This window comes from Erpetoichthys calabaricus, chromosome 2, assembly GCF_900747795.2.
Source record: "Erpetoichthys calabaricus chromosome 2, fErpCal1.3, whole genome shotgun sequence".
In the NCBI taxonomy this organism is placed as follows: domain Eukaryota; kingdom Metazoa; phylum Chordata; class Cladistia; order Polypteriformes; family Polypteridae; genus Erpetoichthys; species Erpetoichthys calabaricus.
This window is the reverse complement of record NC_041395.2, coordinates 294,006,438-294,030,124: the sequence shown is the minus strand read 5'-3', so window position 1 is coordinate 294,030,124 and position 23,687 is coordinate 294,006,438. Positions and strand designations below refer to the sequence as shown.

The 23,687-nt window shown below is 39.1% G+C and overlaps 1 protein-coding gene across 1 annotated transcript in view; it reads left to right on the top strand.

Moving 5' to 3' along the window:
• Window positions 1–23,687, top strand: part of tdrd1 (tudor domain containing 1) — a 181,565-nt gene that overhangs the window by 49,664 nt on the left and 108,214 nt on the right. The window contains exon 3 of the mRNA XM_028795782.2: window positions 20,216–20,271. Within this exon, the coding sequence (XP_028651615.2) occupies window positions 20,216–20,271 (56 nt within the window). The remainder of the gene's footprint in view (window positions 1–20,215; window positions 20,272–23,687) is intronic.

Genomic DNA, 23,687 nt, shown 5'->3' with positions numbered 1-23,687 from the left:
TTCATCTTTCAGCAGGACAACGACCCTAAGCACACAGCCAAGATATCAAAGGAGTGGCTTTAGGACAACTCTGTGAACGTCCTTGAGTGGCCCAGCCAGAGCCCAGACTTGAATCCGATTGAACATCTCTGGAGAGATCTTAAAATGGCTGTGCACTGACGCTTCCCATCCAACCTGATGGAGCTTGAGAGGTGCTGCAAAGAGGAATGGCCGAAACTGGCAAAGGATAGGTGTGCCAAGCTTGTGGCATCATATTCAAAAAGACTTGAGGCTGTAATTGCTGCCAAAGGTGCATTGAGAAAGTATTGAGCAAAGGCTGTGAATACTTATGTACGTGTGATTTCTCAGTTTTTAAATTTTTAATAAATTTGCAAAAATCTCAAACTTTTTTCATGTTGTCATTATGGGGTGTTGTGTGTAGAATTCTGAGGAAAAAATTGAATTTAATCCATTTTGGAATAAGGCTGTAACATAACAAAATGTGGAAAAAGTGATGTGCTGTGAATACTTTCCGGATGCACTGTATATGTGTGTGTCACACATATATATCAATTGTGGTATGAGCAGTGTTCGATAAAAGTAAAATAGTAAAAGTGTCTGCAGTACTCTAATAATGAAAATATTTTCACAATGACTAAGGAAAGTTAATAAAAAGGTTGTAAAAATAACAAAATGCTTGAATAATAATAATTCTTCACATTTATATGGTGCTTTGCAGACTCATTACATGGAGGACATGGCACCCGAACCTGTTATCTCCTGACATCAGGGCAGCTAGAACTGACGACCTTTTGAATAGGAGTCAGCAGTTCTTACCGTTGTACTACGAAAGAAGTCACGATATCAAGCCACACTAATCCAATTTGTTTTTCTTTGGTTATAGTCTTGAATAAAAGCACACTTGTTCTCTTCTATTTTTACTTTTTCTTAAAGTGCTTATTTAATATTTGGACTTCAGTCTTCACACAATATACACTTCATGTTTTTCAGTTTTTTTCTTAACAAAAAGGTGCATTTTTTTGATGATTGGTACTTGATCACTGCCTTGGCCAAGGTTGGAAAATGGCCTGCATTGCTTTTCCAATACTGGAGGGCTCAGTTATTTCTGGGGATAGTGGCTTTCTGAGATAGTTAGTTATTCAGCTGAAAAAGAAAAAAACAAAAAAGTTTACAAACGTATATTATAATTAAAAAAATATATGTATAATATTAGGTTGACCAGGTTTGTGGTAAAGAAAAACAAGACAACCCCCTGTACCAACCACCGCCATTAATAAAAACTTGTGATGTTGAAAGCTTGACATATAATGATTTGGGTCATATAAAGGGCATTCTGTATAAAGTGTGATGCGGGTACACTTTTAAGAGATGTAGCACAAGCTGTACCAAAATGAAACACTTTGTAATGCAGGTGTGCCTTGAAATATTGAGAGACTGCTGTATATTTTAGGGTGATTTTGTTTTAAAGTAATGCTTACATTAAAACTGGAATATATCTTGTCTTAAAATCTATTACAGTTTAGACAAAGGAGACACATCTTTCACAATGTACAAACTTGAAGCTGCATTCTAGCATGCAGGCGAACCCGTTGCTCCGTTTTAAGTACCCACTAAATTAAATTCCTCCACTATTTTTCCACAGGTACTTGACTGACTACAATGGAAAAATAACAGTTTAGTTGTAAAAACCTGATGAAAACGGCAGGTTGGTGCTTTTAATGTGTTCCTTTTCTTCCCAGCTAATGTTTGGGGAGCAGTTTGCCCTGCACACTGAAGTTATGCGTGGTCCCAGCAAGCCGCCTCACAGTGCTGACTGTGAGTTTCAGGCAAATGCACAATGATACTGATTGGATATTTGGAAGCTGCAGTGTATGGTTTGTGTTTAACAAAAAAAAAAAAAGCTGCAGTGTATGGTTTGTGTTTAAAAACAAAAAAAAAATGTGTAACAAAGTGTTTTTTTCCTCATTTGGAACATCTGGTCAACCTACAGTAATTAGTAGGAGTATGATTATTGTTAATAATTTTATGATTGTTATTTTACCTCAGTGGCAGTTGTATGAAGAAATTCTTCAAGAAAATTCGTACGTGGCTGCAAAACCACATTCATCTCCAGCAATGTAGCAGCAACATCTCTCCGATTGCAAATCTTTCTCTTGTGGTTCGCTGTTACTTTCTGCCTCTCCTTCACCAGCAGACATCTCAACCAGTTGTTTCTGAAGTGCTTCTTGTGCATGCTTTTTGGTATCTTGTTCAAAAAATCGATTTTTATACCGTGGATCAAGGACAGTAGATATAGTATAGTGGCTCGGAGAATGCGCCACTGAAGCATTTTGTGACAGCTTCCAGAAGTGTGGTTTTTCTGAACTCTGAAATCTGTCTTGCCACACATACTAAGCAGACGTTTAACTGCTTCAGCAGACAGAATCACATCCACAATTACAGATGAATGCACACGTATGTCTTTAGTAAGTTGCTCGAATGGTTTGAGTAGAGTAATCATGTTTTCCACAAGTCCCCACTGATGCATCATGAGAGAGGCAGGAAGCTCATACTCTGCACCATACGCAGCAAGAGTGTGCTTCTGATCAACCAGACTTTTCAGCATATAATGCATGCTGTTTCAACGGGGAGGGATGTCCTGCTGAAGCATTCTTGTTGGGGTTCCAGGGTCTGTTTGTATTTCTGTCAGCCACGAAATAGCGAGCTGTAAGTGCTTAAAATGAGTAACTGTTCACCTCCCAAAGGCAACACAGTACGAGATGCTTCTCTGGCTCAAAAAGCCTTCATTTACAGCAAGCTGCAAAGTGTGAGCCATGCAGCTTAAACTTTTAATGCCACTTTCTTCCATAGCTTTTGCCATATTTTTAGTGTTGTCACGAAGCACAACATGCACATTACTTTTTGAAGTAGTAACTTCGCTAACATGGAATCGAAAGCTTGTGCAATGAAATGAAAGCTTGCAGAATGAGAACTGGAGAACTCATTAGCATGCAACACAACTCTTTTTGACTCAACATTTTTGTCAATCCCAGTGTGCCGTTAAACTCAACATGCTCATGGGGCTGACCTCTGAACTCCACATATCTGCAGTGAAGCTAATGCTGGTGACATTGTTTCTTAAAAGCTCATGCATATGTGTAGCAATCACATCATATAGTGCAGGCAGTGAGACATCTGCAAAGTATTCCCGGCTTGGAAGAATGTACTGAGATTCTCAATGATGTAGTAGCCGACAAAATCCTTTGTCCTCAACTAGGGAAAAGGTTGGTCATCGAGTGCGATCATTTCCATTATTTTAGTAGTTATGCCTTTAGCTCTGGTGCTGTCTTGAGGAAATGTCTTTGTTTTGAAGGGTTTGTTGTATTAGGCTACTGCTAGTGAGCCTGGCAGCATCTGATTTAAGTTTCATTTTAGTAGCATTAGCTGCTAGAAATTCAGTGCATAATTCATTATGGTAGTTCTACAAATGGGTAATTTTAAATTTGTGGTATTGAAAGATTTAATTCTGCAGCCTCCTTGCATTATCTCATTTTTGCAGATAGCAACTCTGTTGTCTTCCTTTTTCATTGAAAAATATGACCACACGGCTGACATGCTGCCTTACTTATGACATCTGCCCAATAAATAAACAATGCGTGAAGTGCTCCTGTCAGCAAAACTAGGAAACTCCATGGAATTGCTTTTTTTTTTTTTGTGAGCGCAAGGAGCTTTGCTTACGTGCATGTTTTTCTGCAGCTTAACAATAGAATTACCAAGGCCTACGAAAAAACTCGTAAATCCGACCCACCTTAAATTCCTTCGCACCTCTCCGTCATCGTCTTTTGTCTTGTAAACAGATGACGCTGCTAGTTATCAGATCAGGAGGGGAGGAGGAACAGCGTGAACATGACAGAGAGAATAAAACTGAAAAAAAGCTAACTTTTACAAGTACCATAAATTTACACCCGATCTGATGCTGTTAATTTTCAAATAATATTGCATTAGTGCGATGATGTTTTCTGATCGGACTATTCAGGTCATAAAATGATTTCTTCAAAATGTCACATATATTTGTCTCTTTCTTCTTTGCCCGGTGCTGCGTTGACATCAAAGACCCGAAGGCGTGAGCTTATTCAGTGCGAGCAGGAGCACGCAGGTGACCGGTTGCTGTGTGCTGCTACATGCTTGATGTGGCGGCAATGAACACACATGTACTGTACAAGGCATGCACAGGAGCCACTGAGAAAAGAAGAGTGTTCTTTGCTCACCTTGCAGAGGAGCTTCGTCGTCGCTTCTTACAAGAAAAGGCGATGGAAAAAAAAAAGATGCAACATCGACAAGCTTCTGTTCCAAGACCACTACTTCCCCCAGGAAAGCAAACCCAGTCAGTGTCAGGTGCCCCTTCAATGTAATAGGAACCACAGCATAGAGAGATGTGTGTACATTGCAACAGGTACGCGGAACTGACCTCTCTGTACTATTCTTTCCTCTGCATGTCCTGGAGTATAAAAGAAACACCACCATGGACCAAAATGTGGAGATTGGGCAAGATCAGAAAAAAAAAAGCAGTCACTGATTACAACCGCAAGAAGGCATGCAAATGAGACACTGATGCAACATTATTCATATTCAGTGTTTTCTGAAATGTACTATACGTTCATAAAATGAATTATTCCAAATATCATATATACCTATGTCTCTGTTTTTTGTCAGTGCGGCTTTGACATCATGGACCATAAGGTGCATACTAATTCAGCGTAAGCAGGAACACTCAATAAAACTGAATAAATAAAATCAAGTGACAACGAGATACGAAGAAGGCATGAATACACCAGCGTTTGTGTGTCAGCTTTTATCCCTCCAGATCAGAGAATTTTTAGTTCCATTGTCTCAAAACACCACTCACATCTATAGTTATTCCCAGTTTCAAATAAAAACTAACAGCGTCAAATCTGGGTGAGAGGGGTTGTATTGTAATTGTGACTGAGAGAATTAAAGTGAAAAACACTTTATATTTAAAAGTACTATAAATTTACACCGGCTGTTACAGACGCAGATCAAATGTATGTTTTTATTGTATAATATTAACAATAAATCCAGCTCACTACGCAAAACTGTAAATTTGCGAGATACCCAGGATCGAACCCGTAGCCCATGAAAGCTGTTGTATTGTGAAAGTGTTTATTTGATATTTGGACTTCAGCCTTCACACATTATACAGTTTGTCTACATTTTGTCATTAATTACTAAAACATGAAAAGCGTTTGTTTTAACGATGTTTTTACATGGATTGTTGTAGACTGGGAACACACATGAAATGCATGTGTTCCAAATAACAATCTATTATTTCCCCTCTAAGGCCGGATTTATACTTCACGCGATGCATGCTGCAGCGGATGCTCCTGCTACACAAGCGTTTTACTGTTTATACTTATGAGCGTACTTTACGTAAATCTGGAGTAATCCAGCAGGTGGCAGTGCGAGATATTATCACGGTGAGAACATGTTCGGCTTCTCTGTGTTATGAATTGCCTGGAACAATGATTAAATTCCGATGACACCTTACCACAGTATCTCTGAAAAGGACGTTTAATGATTAAATCCATCAATCCAGGGATGTGTCCATTCCAGCAAGCATTGGGCATGAGACAAAAACAATCCCTGGACAGGTCTTCAGCTCATTGCAAGGTGAATGCAAGCACACACATACACTGGAGTCATTTTAGTGGCACCAAATCCCCAAATCTGCATATCTTTGGAAGGAAACCGGAGCACAGTGTGGAACCCAATCAGGTAATACTAGCGACGTGACTCCCTGCGAGACAGCAGTGCTACAGCTCCGCCACCGTGTCACCCCCATGTGTGTAATTATTAACAGTATTCATTATTTAAATGAAATTAACGATTTATCTGTAAAATGTAACACACACTTTAATGCATTTCATCATGAAAGTGGTAGCAAGTATAAATCTAAAAGATTCTAAATTTGCAGAGAGTTGGAATATCATACATTTAATGTGTTCTGTGTAGTGATCTATTGCTGCTTGCCATAGCGATTAAAAACTGGGATGACGTTTACAACGGTCTGCTTTAATAATAAACTACGAGGTTAAAGTGGATTAAGGTTAAACATTTTGAGATTAAAGCCGAAATTTCCACTTTAATCAGAAAATGCATGTTTTCACCATGTCCTTCATTTTTTTTCTCAGTGGCTCAAATACAGTGTTGTACATTATGTTACTGTTGTGAAGCTGCAAAAAAAAAAGACGGCACAAAAGATGGTACATGAGACTTTTAATATGTATTGTGTCATTACAATCGGGAATATGCGATGCTTGAATATAAAAGCACCACGAATGCATTTGTATGTCTGCCATTTGCTTCACTATATCAAACCATTCATCAAACATCGAAGCGCACACATCGATCCTGTAGGATCTGCATAGAGGCTTTCTGTCACATGTAGATAGTAAACAGAGACTCTGACGTCACATTCCGACTTTTAGCACACTGCGCCCCACCCGACTTTTTGCTGGTACTGCAACTTGCGCACACATCGTGTTAATTTCTGAGGACCTGCTCAGGGGACGCATCAAATGAACGCTGGAAAAGCATGGCAGCCATGATGCGGGCGTGTACACGTTCTGAGTGTGAAGTATAAATGAGCCCTAAAACTCCAGCACTTCACTCCAAGATAATCAAGGCTAGAGCTGGGAGAACTTCTTGGTCTTTCTGCGGCGGTGGGGGGATGGTATAGCAGGCTGCTTGTCTTGATCGACACATTTACAAGACAAAAGTCACTAACAGAGAGGTGCGAAGAGATTTAAGGTGGGCTAGATTTACGAGTTTTTTCGTAGGCATTGGTAATTCTAGTGTTAATGTAGTGCCTCACCGAACAATGTTGACAAGCCCAAATTATATCGGTCAGCTGTATTGGTTAAAATGTACACATCTGACCGATTTCAGTGTCGTCATTTTTAATGAACATCGGCCGATAACAATATAGTTCCTGGTATATTGTGCATCTCTTACCAGAACATCACCTGGTGGTGGTTTAGCATTGAACAGGGATGTCTCCCTGACACCTCTTGCAGCTACCTTTATCACTAGGCTTGTTTGCCCCTCAAGTTGTGTACCACCTTTTCTGTATCTTGGGATACCTCCTTCATTGCTTTACATTGGTTACACCCCTGTAACCCATAGTCTGTAAGTAGTCGCTTTGTAGACTCGCTAATGAATTCTCTGGCTCCCACCTCCACAGGATGAAACCCTTCTCTCTTTGGCTGTTTCTATTTGTGCCTTCCATGGCAACTATAAGTTTGACCAGCAATATCTGGCTGCAATGTTGTGCTACAAATGTCTGCCTAGAAATGGAGCTGCTTGCCCACGTCCACCTCTATTTTCCATTCCTTGTGTCAGGTGCTTTGGTGCTGGACTCTTGTTGGTGGTGTCTGCAGGCTCCCCTGCTTCAGGAATAGCATTTTTTGGCAGTTCCCTACAGGGGTCTTGCGTCTTTCCTCTTTCCTTTTGCTTCTCCACCACCCCTGCCAGCTCATGTTACTTTGTCAGTGTGGTCTTCAACCTAGCAGAGTGTGCCGGAGAGAACTGTTGGTAGTCCTACAGGGTAGAGATCTGTATACCTGTGGAAATGCCTGTGGGATCCGACTCTTGATTTTGCAGTGCAGAACTAAATTTAACAGTATGTCAGCAGACGTGGTGAGTATGCTGTATTCATGGAGTCACAAGCAGGCAGTCTGAATGCAGATGAACCTTTGCAAAAATTGACATGGCAGCCAATATAGGAAAGTTAAATGTCAGTGATATATTAATACACTCAATGACAAAATCAAGGCAGGTAGAAAAGAGGACAGAGGAGCTACAGCTTAAGGTTGTTTATACAACCATTTCAAAGTATAACTGTGCTATTACTATGGACTTCTGGACAGACAGAAAATTATTGCAAAACCTCCTTCCTCTCTGCAACTATCACTACATTAATGACCAGTTTTAGCTGCAGTCAAGGGAGCTTTTTACAGCACCATTTGTTGTGGGCAGCACCTCAAAAACTGGTAACAACAATTGCAGTCACCTGCTGCAAAACCTCATAGTGTTTGGTATTAATGCACTGTCAATGGCTATGAAGATGGTTATTGTCACAGTTGTGGAGCTAATGTTGTTTTTGGATTTGTAAGGCTGAACTGTGATGCACACATGCTAAATTTGATTGTGTCAAGTGTGTTTACCACTGACCTGATGAAAGAGTCACTGAAAGTAGCTCAGATCCTAGCTGATGTAAGGTAACCCATCACATATTTCAAACATTCAGAGCATCCATGGCAAATTAAAACAGCCACTCAAGCAATCTGATGAGCACAGATAGATCTCAAATTATTAGATGATGAATTTGATTTTGGAGTAGCATTTCGACATTGCATATGTTTTGTCTGTCACTAACCAAAATGAGGTTTTTGCACACTTGGATCCCTCCTGTCATTCCTTAAACCAGTGATTCCCAACCAATGTGCCGCGAGAGATCATCAGGTGTACCGTGGAAAATTACCCAGTTTCACGTAATTGGTCTGAAAATTATTATTGATTTGCAGCAAATAATTTGCCTTCGTCTATGCGACGGTGACAGGCAGAACAATTAAATATTCTTCCACTACCTGTTGCCATTTAAACAGTAGAATTAGTTATGTTCAGCAGTGACAGCAGTGATAACGATGGATAAATATCTGAAAAGAAAAAGTACACAATCCAAACTGGGTCCTGGAGAAAGTTGTGACCCAGATGAAGGCCCTAGTATGAGTAGTGGTCAGAAGAAAGCAAAAAAGGTGAGCACAAGACAATACAATGAAAGTTATCTTTCCTTTGGATTTACAGTACTGTGCAAAAGTTTTAGGCAGGTGTGAAAAAATGCTGTAAACAATGAATGCTTTCAAAAATGGAAGTGTTAATCATTTATTTTCATCAATCAGCAAAATGCAGTGAATGAACAAAAGAGAAATCTAAATCAAATCAATATTTGGTGTGACCACCCTTTGCCTTCAAAACAGCATCAATTCTTCTAGGTACACTTGCACACAGTTTTTGAAGGAACTCGGCTGGTGGTGTTCCAAACATCTTGGAGAACTAACCACAGATCTTCTGTGGATGTAGGCTTCCTCACATCCTTCTTTCTCTTCATGTAATCCCAGACACACTCGATGATGTTGAGATCAGGGCTCTGTGGGGGCCACACCATCACTTCCAGGACTTCTTGTTCTTCTTTACGCTGAAGATAGTTCTTAATGACTTTGGCTGTATGTTTGGGGTCGTTGTCCTGCTGCAGAATAAATTTGGGGTCAATCATACACCTCCCTGATGGTATTGCATGATGGGTAAGTATCTGCCTGTATTTCTCAGCATTAAGAACACCATGAATCCTGACCAAATCTCCAACTCCATTTGCAGAAATGCAGCCCCAAACGTTCAAGGAACCTCCACCATGCTTCACTGTTGCCTGTAGACACTCATTATTGTACCACTCTCCAGCCCTTCGACGAACAAACTGCCTTCTGCTACAGCCAAATATTTCAAATTTTGACTCATCAATCCAGAGCACCTGCTGCCATTTTTCTGCACCCCAGTTCCTATGTTTTCGTGCATACTTGAGTCGCTTGGTCTTGTTTCCACGTTGGAGGCATGGCTTTTTGGCTGCAACTCTTCAATGAAGACCACTTCTGGCCAGACTTCTCCGGATAGTAGATGGGTGTACCTGGGTCCCACTTGTTTCTGCCGTATCTGAGCTGATGGCACTGCTGGACATCTTCCGATTTCGAAGGGTAATAAGCTTGATGTGTCTTTCATCTGCTGCACTAAGTTTCCTTGGCCGACCACTGCGTCTATGATCCTGAACATTGCCCGTTTTTTTGTTGTTTCTTCAAAAGAGCTTGAACAGCATCATGTTGAAACCCCAGTCTGCTTTGAAATCTTTGTCTGGGAGAGACCTTGCTGATGCAGTATAACTTCTTGTGTTTTGTTGCTGTGCTCAATCTTGCCATGACATGAAACTGTCTTCCACAACCTCACCTTGGTAGCAGAGTTTGGCTGTTCCTCACCCAGTTTTAAGCCTCCTACACAGCTGTTTCTGTTTCAGTTAATGACTGTGTTTCAACCTACGTGTGACATTGATGATCATTAGCACCTGTTTGGTATAATTGGTTGATCATACACCTGACTATAATCCTACAAAATCCCTGACTTTGTGCAAGTGTACCTATAAGAATTGATGCTGGTTTGAAGGCAAAAGGTAGTAACACCAAATATTGATTTGATTTAGATTTTTCTTTTGTTCGCTCCCTTTACATTTTGTAAATTGATAACAATAAACAATCATTATTTATATTTCTGAAAGCATTCTTTGTTTACAGCATTTTTTCACACCTGCCTAAAACTTTTGCACAGTACTGTACTTTTACCGGGGAACCAACCGAGCCGATTCCGTTATGCTTGGTATGTGGGGAAAAGCTGTCCAACAGTGCCATGGTTCCTAGCAAACTGAAACGCCATCTCCAAACAAAACACTGTCACTTCAAAACAAGAACACTATTTTATTCAACTTCGTGAACAGACTAAGAAACAGGCAGCTTTAGTGAGGAAAACCACAAAGACGCATGAGAGAGCTCTCAAAGCAAGCTACCAAGTTGCTGAACTCATCGCCAAATCAAAACAACCACACACGGTGACAGACACATTAATACTACCTGCCTGCAAAATCATTGTAAATGAGATGCTCGGCCCTGGCGCTCTTAAGGAAATTGCCCAAGTCCCTCTCCCAAATAATACAATCGCCAGACGTATTGATGACATGTCTGCAGACATTGAAAGGATCATTTTGGAAAAGTTGCATGCCAGTAGAAAACTTGCATTGCAACTCGATGAATCTACTGATATCAGTGGATATGCACAACTTTTGACAAATGTGCGCTTTGTAGACAGAGACACCATCAGAGAAAATTTCTTGTTTGCAAGGAATTGCCAGAAAGAACAACAGGAGAGGAAATTTTTCGAGTTGTATCAAAGTACCTTGAACAAGGAGGACTTAAGTGGGAAAACTGCATAAGTGTTTGCACTGATGGAGCAGCCACCATGTTCGGGCTCACCAAAGGATTTGTAAGCAGAGTGAAAGAGCAACATCCAGATGTTATTGCGACGCATTGTTTTCTGCACCGTGAGGCACTTGTTACCAAGACATTACCAGCAGACATAGCTCCTGTATTGGACGATGTTGTGCACATTATAAACTTTGTGAAGACAAGACCCGTAAAAAGTCACATGTTTGCATCATTGTGTGAGGAAATGGAAGCAGAGCATAAAGTGCTATTGCTGCATATGGAGGTCCGGTGGTTGTCCCATGGCAAAGTTTTAGCCCGTGTGTATGAACTGCGGGAGGAACTAAGTGTTTTTGACAAATGAGCGGTGTGGTGACGCTAAGTTGCTTTCAAGTGATGAGTGGTGTGCAAGACTGGCATATATGGCAGATATATTTCAACATTTCAATGACCTGAACACACAGATGCAAGGCCGAAAATGAAAACCTGCTCACAAGAGCAGATAAAATAAATGGATTTCCTTCAAAGGTGCAGCTCTGGTGACAACATGTGGAAAGTACCAACCTTGACATGTTCCCACACACCCAGAAATGGCAAGGTATCAATATTGCTGCACTCTGTGAGACAATAGGCAAGCATTTGAAAACTCTTGAACAGAAGTTGTCATTTTATTTCCCTTCAGTTTCCACTGATTGCCTTGACTGGGTTAGGAACCCATATAGCTGAATCATAGTTGGAAAGGACATGACTTTGCAGGAGTAGAGGAAATAACTGTACTGAGAGATAATCGTGGTTTAAAGCTGAGCTTTGCTGATCTACCTTTGGACAGTTTTTGGCTGACTGCTGCCAAGGAGTTCCCCATTCTGGCAAGCAGAGCTATTTCAGCCCTGCTCCCATTTTCCACAACCTACAGTACCTATGCGAGGTGGGCTTTTCAGTCATGACTGCTATAAAAACTAATAAAAGAGAGAGACTCCGAGCTGTTGAAGAAGATCTTCGTGTGTGTCTTTCTTCAATTCCTGTGTGTATATCAGCGTCGTGTTCAACTAAACAGGCCCAGGTTTAACACTTGAGTAAGTAAATTGAAACTGAATCATTATATTCCATTACATATACTTTTTGTGACATTTTTGTTTGGTGGTACTCCATGGGATTTTTCTAATGTAAAATATGTGCCGTGGCTCAAAAAAGGTTGGGAAACACTGCCTTAAACCATTCCATGAGGCTTTATAAAGCTACAGCACTTCTCTCGGTACACAACATTAGTGCTGCCTTGGTCTGTGAGGTTGATGGAGCACTGTGCATCTGCTGCACAAGGCACTTTAATCTCTGATTTTGCATCTTTGTCCTTGTCACAACTGAAGGAATTAATATTTGTTAACAACACTTTGCCACACCCAGTTCACATGCTTTACAGAGTGGCAACCAAAACTGTTCTGTAATGGCGGGACTCATGTAGGTCTGAGTTCCTGCACTCAGCAGTTTTGCGCAACATGTGTTGGGCAAACCAACTTCAAGTGCTCAGTCTGAAAGAGAGGTGGATGGATTTTGAAAGAAATGCAATTTGTGCTGAAGTCAAAATCCGTGAACAACACACTATTCGTCCATAGGCATTTCAAGTAGCTTTTTTGAAGACAGTTCCATTTAATTGTTATAACTTGCAGTTCAGGTGTCATTATTTGGTGTGTATTTACAAGCCTTTGATAGTGTTAATCAGTATTGTTATTAACAGTAGTTGTAGCTTGGTCCACTGTAATTCCATGCAAACTGCACTTTATTCTGTTTTTTAATGTTTTTCTAAAATGTGCAGATTATATATTCTGATTTGTATTATGAAAAAAGGAGTAGTCACAAACAAATTTACTCACACTTTTTGATTTTAACCCTTTGTAGATTCTGCTATTTTAAGAATCCACTTGTGCCGTACATGCCAAATTCATGTACCTTTTTAGACATGAGTGGAATTTGACATTTAGGTGTCAGGCCATGGGGCAGATGGGCCATAATAAAATAGCATTTTTATGGGTCACAACCATACTTCTCCATATATTTTGTCTATTGATTGTAATTGTGGCAAAGCAAGCACTTTATTTTTTTAATACTTAATGCGCTGTGTAACAGTCGATGTGTTTGAGATAGAGTTAGCTGTTTTGAAAGTTGGAGCATTTTTAATATTTAAAGACATCACATTTTGTTATTAAATATTTTCTAGCAGAGTTGTATGAGATAATTGATGAAGATATGCTCAGACCGCGGCGCCACTGTTGAGATGGAACATGCACACACAGCAACACTCCCCAACTTTTTTTTTTTTATTTTTTTTTTTTTTATTTTTTTTTTTTTTATATTTTTATTTTATTAATTTTCATTGTAATCATTCCATACAAACAGATCAATTTATAACCCAACAAATTTGAAAACAAATCAAACCCCACCCCTGAGAAGGAGAGCTTAGCTAAAGGAAAATTTCTTTAAGCTTTTTAATAAGGCAACATTAGACAAAAGAAGGGGAGAAGTAAATATCTATATAAATAAGAGATGGAGAAGGGAGTTAAATGCAATAATAGTTAATTCTCTTATTCTAAAATAATATTGATTAAATCCTGCCAAGTTTTGAAAAAATTTTGTACAGATCCTCTAACTGAAAATTTGATTTTTTCCAATTTCAAATAATATAAAACATCAGTTTCCCACTGACTTATAAGAGGAGAATTAGGATTCTTCCAATTTAACAAAATAAGTCTGCGTGCCAAGAGTGTAGTGAATGCAATCACCGTTTGTTTGTCCTTCTCCAATTCCAGTCCATCTGGAAGGACACCAAACACAGCTGTTAGTGGGTTAGGAGGGATTGTGATACTAAGGCTGTCTGCGAGGCACTTAAAAATTTTTGTCCAAAATGATGTTAGTTTGGTGCAGGCCCAGAACATGTGACCCAGTGAGGCAGGAGCTTGGTTGCAGCGCTTGCAGGTTGGATCCTGGCCTGGAAACATTTTGGACAGTTTTAAGCGAGACAGATGAGCTCGATATATAATTTTTAGTTGAATAATTCTATGCTTTGCGCATATAGAACTCGAGTGAATTCTCTGCTTTGCTACCTTCCACTCCTTTTCTGATATATTGATTAAGAGATCTTCTTCCCAATGTCCTCTTGGATCTTTGAAAGGTAGGGACTCTAATAAGATTTTATATATTGCGGAAATAGTGTTTGTTTCCTCGGAATTGAGCAGTATTTTTTCCAGCATTGTGGAGGGTGCAAGGTGGGGGAAATCGGGCAATTTCTGTTTAACAAAATTTCTAATTTGAAGATAGTAAAAGAAATGTGTAGCTGGGAGGTTAAATTTTGAACGTAATTGTTCAAAAGATGTAAATATGTTGTCTATATAAAGATCTCTGAGCATTTTAATCCCAAAACTTTTCCAGGTATTAAAAACTGGATATACTTGCGAAGGTTGAAAGAGGTGGTTCCCTTGCAGAGGTGCCACTGATAAAAGATTTTCCATCTTAAAATGCTTCCTAATTTGGTTCCATATTCTGAGTGAGTAAAGCACAATTGGGTTATTAGTATATTTGCGATAACTTTCATTTATTGGAGAGCAGAGCAGGGAATATAAAGAAGTACTACAGGATTTTACTTCTATTGCAGACCAAGCCTGTGTATGTGCATTTATTTGTGTCCAGGTTTTTATGGCTTGTATGTTTGCTGCCCAGTAATAAAACTGAAAATTAGGTAAAGCCATGCCACCTTCTGCCTGAGGTCTTTGTAGGGTCGCTCTTCGGATACGTGGGTATTTTGAGTTCCAAATGAATGAGGTTATTATTGAATCTAACTGTTTAAAAAACGATTTATTGATATATATTGAAATGTTTTGAAATAAAAAGAGAAGTTTAGGAAGGATATTCATCTTAACAATGTTAATTCTTCCGGCTAGAGTGAGATGAAGGGTTGACCATCTATGCAAGTCTTGCTTAATTTTTTCCATACAGACGCCAAAATTTTGTTGATAAAGAGCTTTATGTTTACTTGTGATATTTACCCCTAGGTATTTAAACTGATCTGCTATGGTAAAAGGTAGGGTGTCTAATTTAATATTATATGCTTGTGAGTTCACTGGAAAGAGTATACTTTTATTCAGATTAATTCTAAGACCAGATATCTTTTGAAATTCTGTTAGTGCTGTTAAAACAGCAGGGACAGTGTTTTCTGGGTCCGATATATATAAGACCATATCATCTGCATATAGAGAAATTTTCTGTTCCAGTCCTTCTCTGACAATCCCCTTTATCTGATGAGAATTTCGGCAGTGAACCGCCAGTGGTTCAATAGCGATTGCAAACAACAGTGGCGACAAGGGACATCCTTGTCTGGTACCACGTTCTAGTTTAAAGTAGTCTGAGCAAATTTTATTAATACAAACTGAAGCTTCTGGACTGGTATACAGTAGTTTAATCCAAGCACAAATATTCGGGCCAAACCCAAATTTCTCCAATGCAGTGAAAAGGTAATTCCATTCGATCATGTCAAATGCCTTTTCTGCGTCTAATGATAGTAATATCTCTGGGGTGTTTGATTTTGCTGGTGAATATATAACATTAAACAAGCGTCGGAGATTTGAAGATAGATGTCGGCCTTTAATAAATCCAGTTTGATCTTGTGATATTACCGAGGGCAGCACTTTCTCCATCCTTCTAGCTAGGATTTTTGAGAGTATCTTAACATCATTATTCAGAAGTGAAATTGGTCTATATGATGCACATTGTAACAAGTCCTTATTTTGTTTAGGAAAGACGGTGATTAATGCTTGTCGAAATGTTTGAGGTAGTATTTGGTGGTCTTTAGCTTCTGTAAATGTTACCAATAAGAGTGGAGCTAGCTGAGTGGAGAATTTCTTATAAAACTCTACGGGGTAACCATCAGGGCCTGATGATTTCCCGCTTTGTAGTGACTTTATAGCGTCTAGTAATTCTGTTAGCGTTAGAGGTTTATCTAGTTGCTCAGCACTTAAAGCATCTATTTGTGGTATTTGTGAATTATCCAGAAATGCATTAGATTGCGTGTTGTCTTCTTTGGGCTCAGTGGAATATAAAGACTTATAGCAATCTCTAAATGTGTGCATTATTTTATTATGGTCGATGATTTCTTCTCCATTCTTGTTGGTGATTACTGGTATTGCATTGTGAACTTCTTGTTTATGAATTTGTTGAGCTAAAAGCTTATTAGCTTTTTCTCCGTGTTCATAGTAATGCTGTCTAGACTTATAAATAAGTTGTTCAGTTTCTTTAGTTGTTAAGATGTTAAGTTCTGTATGCAGGGCCTGCCTTTTCCTGTGAAGAGCTTCACTTGGACGCCTGGCTTGTTCTTCATCTATTCTAGTAATTTCATTTCTTAGCTCTGACACTTTCTTGGTTTCTAATTTATTTCTATGGGAAAGATATGAAATAATCTGGCCTCTTAAGAAGGCCTTTAGAGTTTCCCAGAGTGTTCCTGCAGAAACCTCTGTAGACGTGTTTGTCTCTAGGAAGAAGCTGATTTGTTTGGATATAAATTCTGTGCAGTTCTCGTCTGCCAATAAAAAGAGGGTTAAGACGCCATCTGCGAGGTGAGTACGAGGGGCTTATTGATTTTAGCTCCAAGACTAGAGGGGCATGGTCAGAGATAAACACTCCCCAACATTTTTAATCGTTTGGACTGAGTTCCCAACAGGAGTGTCTGCATGACGTGTAAAAGCAGAAAATACTGAAGACAAGATATACAAGATTAAATGTCCACTCTCAAGTTAAACATGTAATAGTAAATGAATCTGTAATTGAGTCAGTACAGATTGATTTTTTTGTTCTGTTTAAAGTATGGATGATGTGCAAGACAGAGTTACCAGGAACCCTGGTCACCCCACCTATGTTTTCTTAGGGCAAAGTGGGATTGTGGGAGTGGAATGATGCGGGCAGAAACAGCAAGGATCACCTTCCAGAGCGAACAGAAAAATTTGGTACTATGCTGACCTCTACCGTAGAGGTCACAGGCCTGTTCTGTGCTGAAACACTGATGGAGGTATAATGTCGGGGTACAGTGTCATATGTTGCCCTGAACATAAAACTGAGCCGGGCCTGTGGCAGCTTCCAAACATCTGCCAAAGTGATTGGATGGCGTGCAGCTCCCTCCCACTTTGTCTAGCACCACCCTTATCCTGCTGTTTCCTAGCAGTCACAGTGATGATCAATCCTTTCTCTTCTCTCAGCTGGCTCAGGACCATAAGCATGGTGGACAACATCAACTGTTCTGACTGTTATTGACCCTGCCCACTACTTTCAGGTTTTGAAGCCTGTTTACTGTCTTTTGCACTTTCTCCTTGGCTTTCGACTTTCTCTCTGTCGCCTCCCAGACACCCATTTCCCTCATTGCCGTGTCTGTGTAATTAAACAGTTCCATTACCAACCATACCTTCTATTGCCTGAAGCTGAGGGAGCTGGACTTTATGGGTAGTTGGAAAGCATTCCATACAAACGCCTAATGCACAGAAGCACATTGTCAGCCCTAGCCATTTGTGACTGAATGAATTAGCTTTGTTATCCATTCTACTCATGGCTGTAAAGTGATTTCACACAATTTCAGTGGCCACATCGTTCTTGGGTAGAAGGTGAAGTTAAAGCCACCACACTTTTAACTTTCTGGGCAGGTAGTTTGAGTCAGTTCTTAGCAGGCTCTCTGAAAGCTGCTGGAGGATGATCTTCCCCATCTCCTTGTTTGAGGGACTTGCTGTATATAACCTTTCCATTCTTTGGATGGGCTGATCTGCAATCTGGGTGATGCCCAGAGAAATACTCCTGAACTTGTTCGACTTGCCCAGGTGTTTATCCATGCCCAGGTGATCCATTTATCCAGCCATTTCAGAATGCATACATGGTACCATTTGCAGTACAAATTTGATGTCATCTATAGAGCTCCTTTTGAGGGTAACTGTACTCCACCCTCCGTCTGCCTCACTCCAAACAGGTTTGTAGTCAGTTTTGTTTAGGTAGATGTGAACATGCCGTATGTTTATGTTTGCACCAGAATGCAACTGGATCAAGACCCATTAGAAACTGTGTTCTTTGCACAGTGCCATTTAAACCCTGGAGCGGGTTGCATGAAGTATGAGTGTAATAATTTGACATGAGCCCCATCTAACCTCAGGAAATACTGTACATTATGGGTAAAGTGCACACAGGTTGTGGTAGACATGCTGTGCTATTATTGACAGAAGTTCGGCAGTCTTGGCATAAAAATAAATACAATCATGTACAAATGTGATCTTCATAAAACAGTTTGCACAAGTTTCAGATATTCAGAGTGATATGTCCTTTCCTTCTCTAACTTACTGTACTTATCCCGGAGTATGATTTCTGATTTGTGGAGTGTTTTGTCAAAATCCATCTAAGGTTACCTGAAAGAAATTTTTCCATGGTTTATCCAAACTTCTGCCACTAACGTCATACAGTATTTTTGAAAAAATTTATGGATTATAGATATGCAGTTCTGTGTTAATGATGTTTTTACATTTTTGGTAACGTACCTGCTTCCTACCATTATAATAAATGAATCATGTATGCTATCACATAAACTGTTGGTACATGCATGATGTGCTGTTATTTTTTTGGTAGCTCAGCAGTTTTCTTGCTGGAAACATAAAATTGTTTACCCTAACCAAGTATTTATTTTAGCAGTAACGTCAAGGAGAAAAATAGCATTTTTAAATTTGTATTTATAAATTAATGATGGTTAATTTTGAACTGCTTAAGTAGGTTATTTTTAATTAATGCTCAGTTAATTAGGGGGGGTAATGGATATGACGATTGTAGAATTAATTTTAAAAATTACTAAACAGGTCCTAAACAATAATTGATGTTTGGGTACAGTAATTCCTCGCTATATCGCGCTTCGCCTTTCGTGGCTTCACTCCATCGCGGATTTTATATGTAAGCATATTTAAATATATATCGCGGATGGATTTCTGCGGACAATGGGTCTTTTAATTTCTGGTACATGCTTCCTCAGTTGGTTTGCCCAGTTGATTTCATACAAGGGACGCTATTGGCAGATGGCTGAGAAGCTACCCAGCTTACTTTTCTCTCTCTCTTGCGCTGACTTTCTCTGATCCTGACGTAGGGGGATTGAGCAGGGTGGCTGTTCGCACACATAGACGATACGGATGCTCGTCTAAAAATGCTGAAAGGTTATCTTCACGTTGCTATCTTTTGTGCAGCTGCTTCCTGAAACGACATGCTGCACGGTGCTTCGCATACTTAAAAGCTCGAAGGGCACGTATTGATTTTTGATTCAAAAACAAACTCTGTCACTCTCTATCTCTCTCTCTATCTCTCTCTTTCTCTGCTCCTGACGGAGGGGGTGTGAGCTGCCGCCTTCAACAGCTTTGTGCCGTGGTGCTTCGCATACTTAATAGCCAAACAGCCCTATTGATTTGTTTGCTTTTCTCTATCTCTGTGACATGCTCTGCTCCTGACGCACACTCCTTTGAAGAGGAAGATATGTTTGCATTCTTTTAATTGTGAGACGGAACTGTCATCTCTGTCTTGTCATGGAGCACAGTTTAAACTTTTGAAAAAGAGACAAATGTTTGTTTGCAGTGTTTGAATAACATTCCTGTCTCTCTACAACCTCCTGTGTTTCTGCGCAAATCTGTGACCCAAGCATGACAATATAAAAATAACCATATAAACATATGGTTTCTACTTCGCGGATTTTCTTATTTCACGGGTGGCTCTGGAACGCAACCCCTGCGATGGAGGAGGGATTACTGTATTTGAATGTCATTCAGCAGGGTTATGTGTTTTAATGAAACATTATTTGTAATCTATCAGTGACCAGAAGGGAGCAGTAATAGATATTCATTCTCATATTTCATTTTTTATAGCTTAAAGGTGTAATTAAAGTTTCAATAAACAAGGATAATATATGCAGGTTTAATAAGATTAATTTTATACTAATGTTCACAGTTCAACACACAAATATGATATTGCTGCTTTTACTGAATAGTGTCTTTAAGTGTTAAAGTCTTTCCTTCCTTATATGAATTAAATTATGTACTGTTGTAATGCATTTAAAATTGTATTTGACTCTGGTTTATTTTGACTTTTTTTGTATTTTTAAGACTTTAGAACTGGCAACTGTACACAGAGCTCATCATTCACTGAAAATATTTCTCTTGTAAGTAAATGAATACATTTTATTACAGTTATCTTAATATAAATTAATAACTGCTTTCTGTAGTGACGTGTAATTTTTTGAAAATGTTTAAATCAAGTTATTTAAGTATTAATAGTATGTTATATAAATACTGTGATCAGTCTTTTTTGTACTGTATAGTAGTGTAAGAATTGTATACTACATTTTTTTTTTTTATTTTGTGATGAATTACTTTAGTAAATATATGAAGTAACGCACCAAATTGAATAACATCTTGAAAAAGTGATTACGACTGCAACACATCAATTTCATTTTTTTATTCATCCATTAAATTTAACAGAAGAAGAAATGAAAATGTGTTGGGGGGGGGGGGGGGGTTCAAAACCTCACAGTTTTAAAAGCACTTTGCTATTAATATTTCAGGCATTGTTCTTAAATGTCACAAGTTATTCTTTCTGATGTTTACAGAAGTTTATAAAATTTTGTAAAGTTATCAACCAGTGTTTCAGTTTATTTCTACTATTTTAGCTTAAAATAAATAATTTAATTTTACATGTACTATAGAGATTTCCATTCGTATTTAGCCAAAAATCCAGAGGTGCAAAACCAGTCTAAAGAATGTAAAATAAAATAAGAGTATTTTTTGTTTTTTTCCCATCCATACCATACTGTTATTCCTGTCAGAGTATAATTTTCTGCAGAATTAAGGCAATGTAGCCATTAACATAAGGCTATAATTATACATATGAGTGCTGTTAATTAAGAAATCTAAGATATTTAGTTAAAGTATAGTTAATGCATCCTTAGCTTAGGTGGCACAGTAGTTCGGACTTATTATTACTGCCACTTTACAGATCGAGTGTAGTCAAACCAAATCCAGCACCTGATTGTCTCCCTGTGTTTTGTGTCCCCATCACCCTAGGTACTCTAGTTTCCCTCACATTCTCAAATCTGTTAAGGTTTGGCTAAATAGTCCCAGTATAAGCAAGGGTGTATGCATGAGTGGTCCCTGTGATGGACTGGTATCCTGTCATGGCCCTTTTTCAGCATTGTGCTCAGTACTGCCAGGATAGGCTCTCTGCTCCTTTGCATTGGAGTAATGACAAACTTTATTAATTTTGACAAACTTTATTAATTTTCCAGTGAACATATTTCCTCTGAGTTTACCCTGAACTATTGCCAAAACTAAATGACATTTCCAAAAGCCCAAAATAGGATGAATTGTGATATCATAGGCAAAGGTCTCCTAGAAACGCCTAATTTTTATTCTCAAATATCTTTTTCGGAGTTTAGGAGATGGCAGCCTGAGCTGCATTTTTTTTAGCTATCAGTTTAAGAAAGTTTACTGAAGTTTTTTCTATAGCCTTGTTTGTGCAAAAGTGTCCTTCCTTGACTCTCGCTCTGCACTTGCTCAGCTCCACTAAACAATCTCCAAACTCTACACCTCCATGCCGCGATAAAGAGTAACTATAATATGTGATAAGTGACATCCGGTGCAAGCAAGCTTACCAAAACGTAGGCAATGAAAAGACAAAGTAATTCATAGTAACAAAACATGCACAATTATAAAATAGTGATTTAATAAAAAGCTATTGAATATTTTTGCAACAAGATAGATTGATTACATAATAAATATGTGCATGAAATTAGCGCAATAAAAATCAGAGTTTGTGGGAATTACTATGTTTCTGTGGTGTACCTGCAATCTTGTGGCAAATTTTAATCCTTGAATTCTAATGTCATTTAAAATGTACATCACCTTGTCCCATGAGATCCCCTTATTCCAATGTATGTGTTTAAGTGAATGTTTTTAGTTGAAGTTTAACTCTTAGGTGATTCGTAAGGCTGTACTTAAACATGGCTTGTTTTAAGAGTTTTACTGGCGATTTGAATGAAAATATACTGGAGGGATCACCCTCTGTAATAAACAATGCAGAGACCTGGGTAACACATACAGGACAATGCATATACACAGTCAAATACTTACAGTGGTGTGAAAAACTATTTGCCCCCTTCCTGATTTCTTATTCTTTTGCATGTTTGCAACACAAAATGTTTCTGATCATCAAACACATTTAACCATTAGTCAAATATAACACAAGTAAACACAAAATGCACTTTTTAAATGATGGTTTTTATTATTTAGGGAGAAAAAAAATCCAAACCTACATGGCCCTGTGTGAAAAAGTAATTACCCCCTTGTTAAAAAATAACCTAACTGTGGTGTATCACACCTGAGTTCAATTTCCGTAGCCACCCCCAGGCCTGATTACTGCCACACCTGTTTCAATCAAGAAATCACTTAAATAGGAGCTGCCTGACACAGAGAAGTAGACCAAAAGCACCTCAAAAGCTAGACATCATGCCAAGATCCAAAGAAATTCAGGAACAAATGAGAACAGAAGTAATTGAGATCTATCAGTCTGGTAAAGGTTATAAAGCCATTTCTAAAGCTTTGGGACTCCAGCGAACCACAGTGAGAGCCATTATCCACAAATGGCAAAAACATGGAACAGTGGTGAACCTTCCCAGGAGTGGCCGGCCGACCAAAATTACCCCAAGAGCGCAGAGACGACTCATCCGAGAGGTCACAAAAGACCCCAGGACAACGTCTAAAGAACTGCAGGCCTCACTTGCCTCAATTAAGGTCAGTGTTCACGACTCCACCATAAGAAAGAGACTGGGCAAAAACGGCCTGCATGGCAGATTTCCAAGACGCAAACCACTGTTAAGCAAAAAGAACATTAGGGCTCGTCTCAATTTTGCTAAGAAACATCTCAATGATTGCCAAGACTTTTGGGAAAATACCTTGTGGACTGATGAGTCAAAAGTTGAACTTTTTGGAAGTTCTGGCGTAAAAGGAACACAGCATTTCAGAAAAAGAACATCACACCAACAGTAAAATATGGTGGTGGTAGTGTGATGGTCTGGGGTTGTTTTGCTGCTTCAGGACCTGGAAGGCTTGCTGTGATAGATGGAACCATGAATTCTACTGTCTACCAAAAAATCCTGAAGGAGAATGTCCGGCCATCTGTTCGTCAACTCAAGCTGAAGCGATCTTGGGTGCTGCAACAGGACAATGACCCAAAACACACCAGCAAATCCACCTCTGAATGGCTGAAGAAAAACAAAATGAAGACTTTGGAGTGGCCTAGTCAAAGTCCTGACCTGAATCCAATTGAGATGCTATGGCATGACCTTAAAAAGGCGGTTCATGCTAAAAAACCCTCAAATAAAGCTAAATTACAACAATTTTGCAAAGATGAGTGGGCCAAAATTCCTCCAGAGCGCTGTAAAAGACTCATTGCAAGTTATCGCAAACGCTTGATTGCAGTTATTGCTGCTAAGGGTGGCCCAACCAGTTATTAGGTTCAGGGGGCAATTACTTTTTCACACAGGGCCATGTAGGTTTGGATTTTTTTTTCTCCCTAAATAAT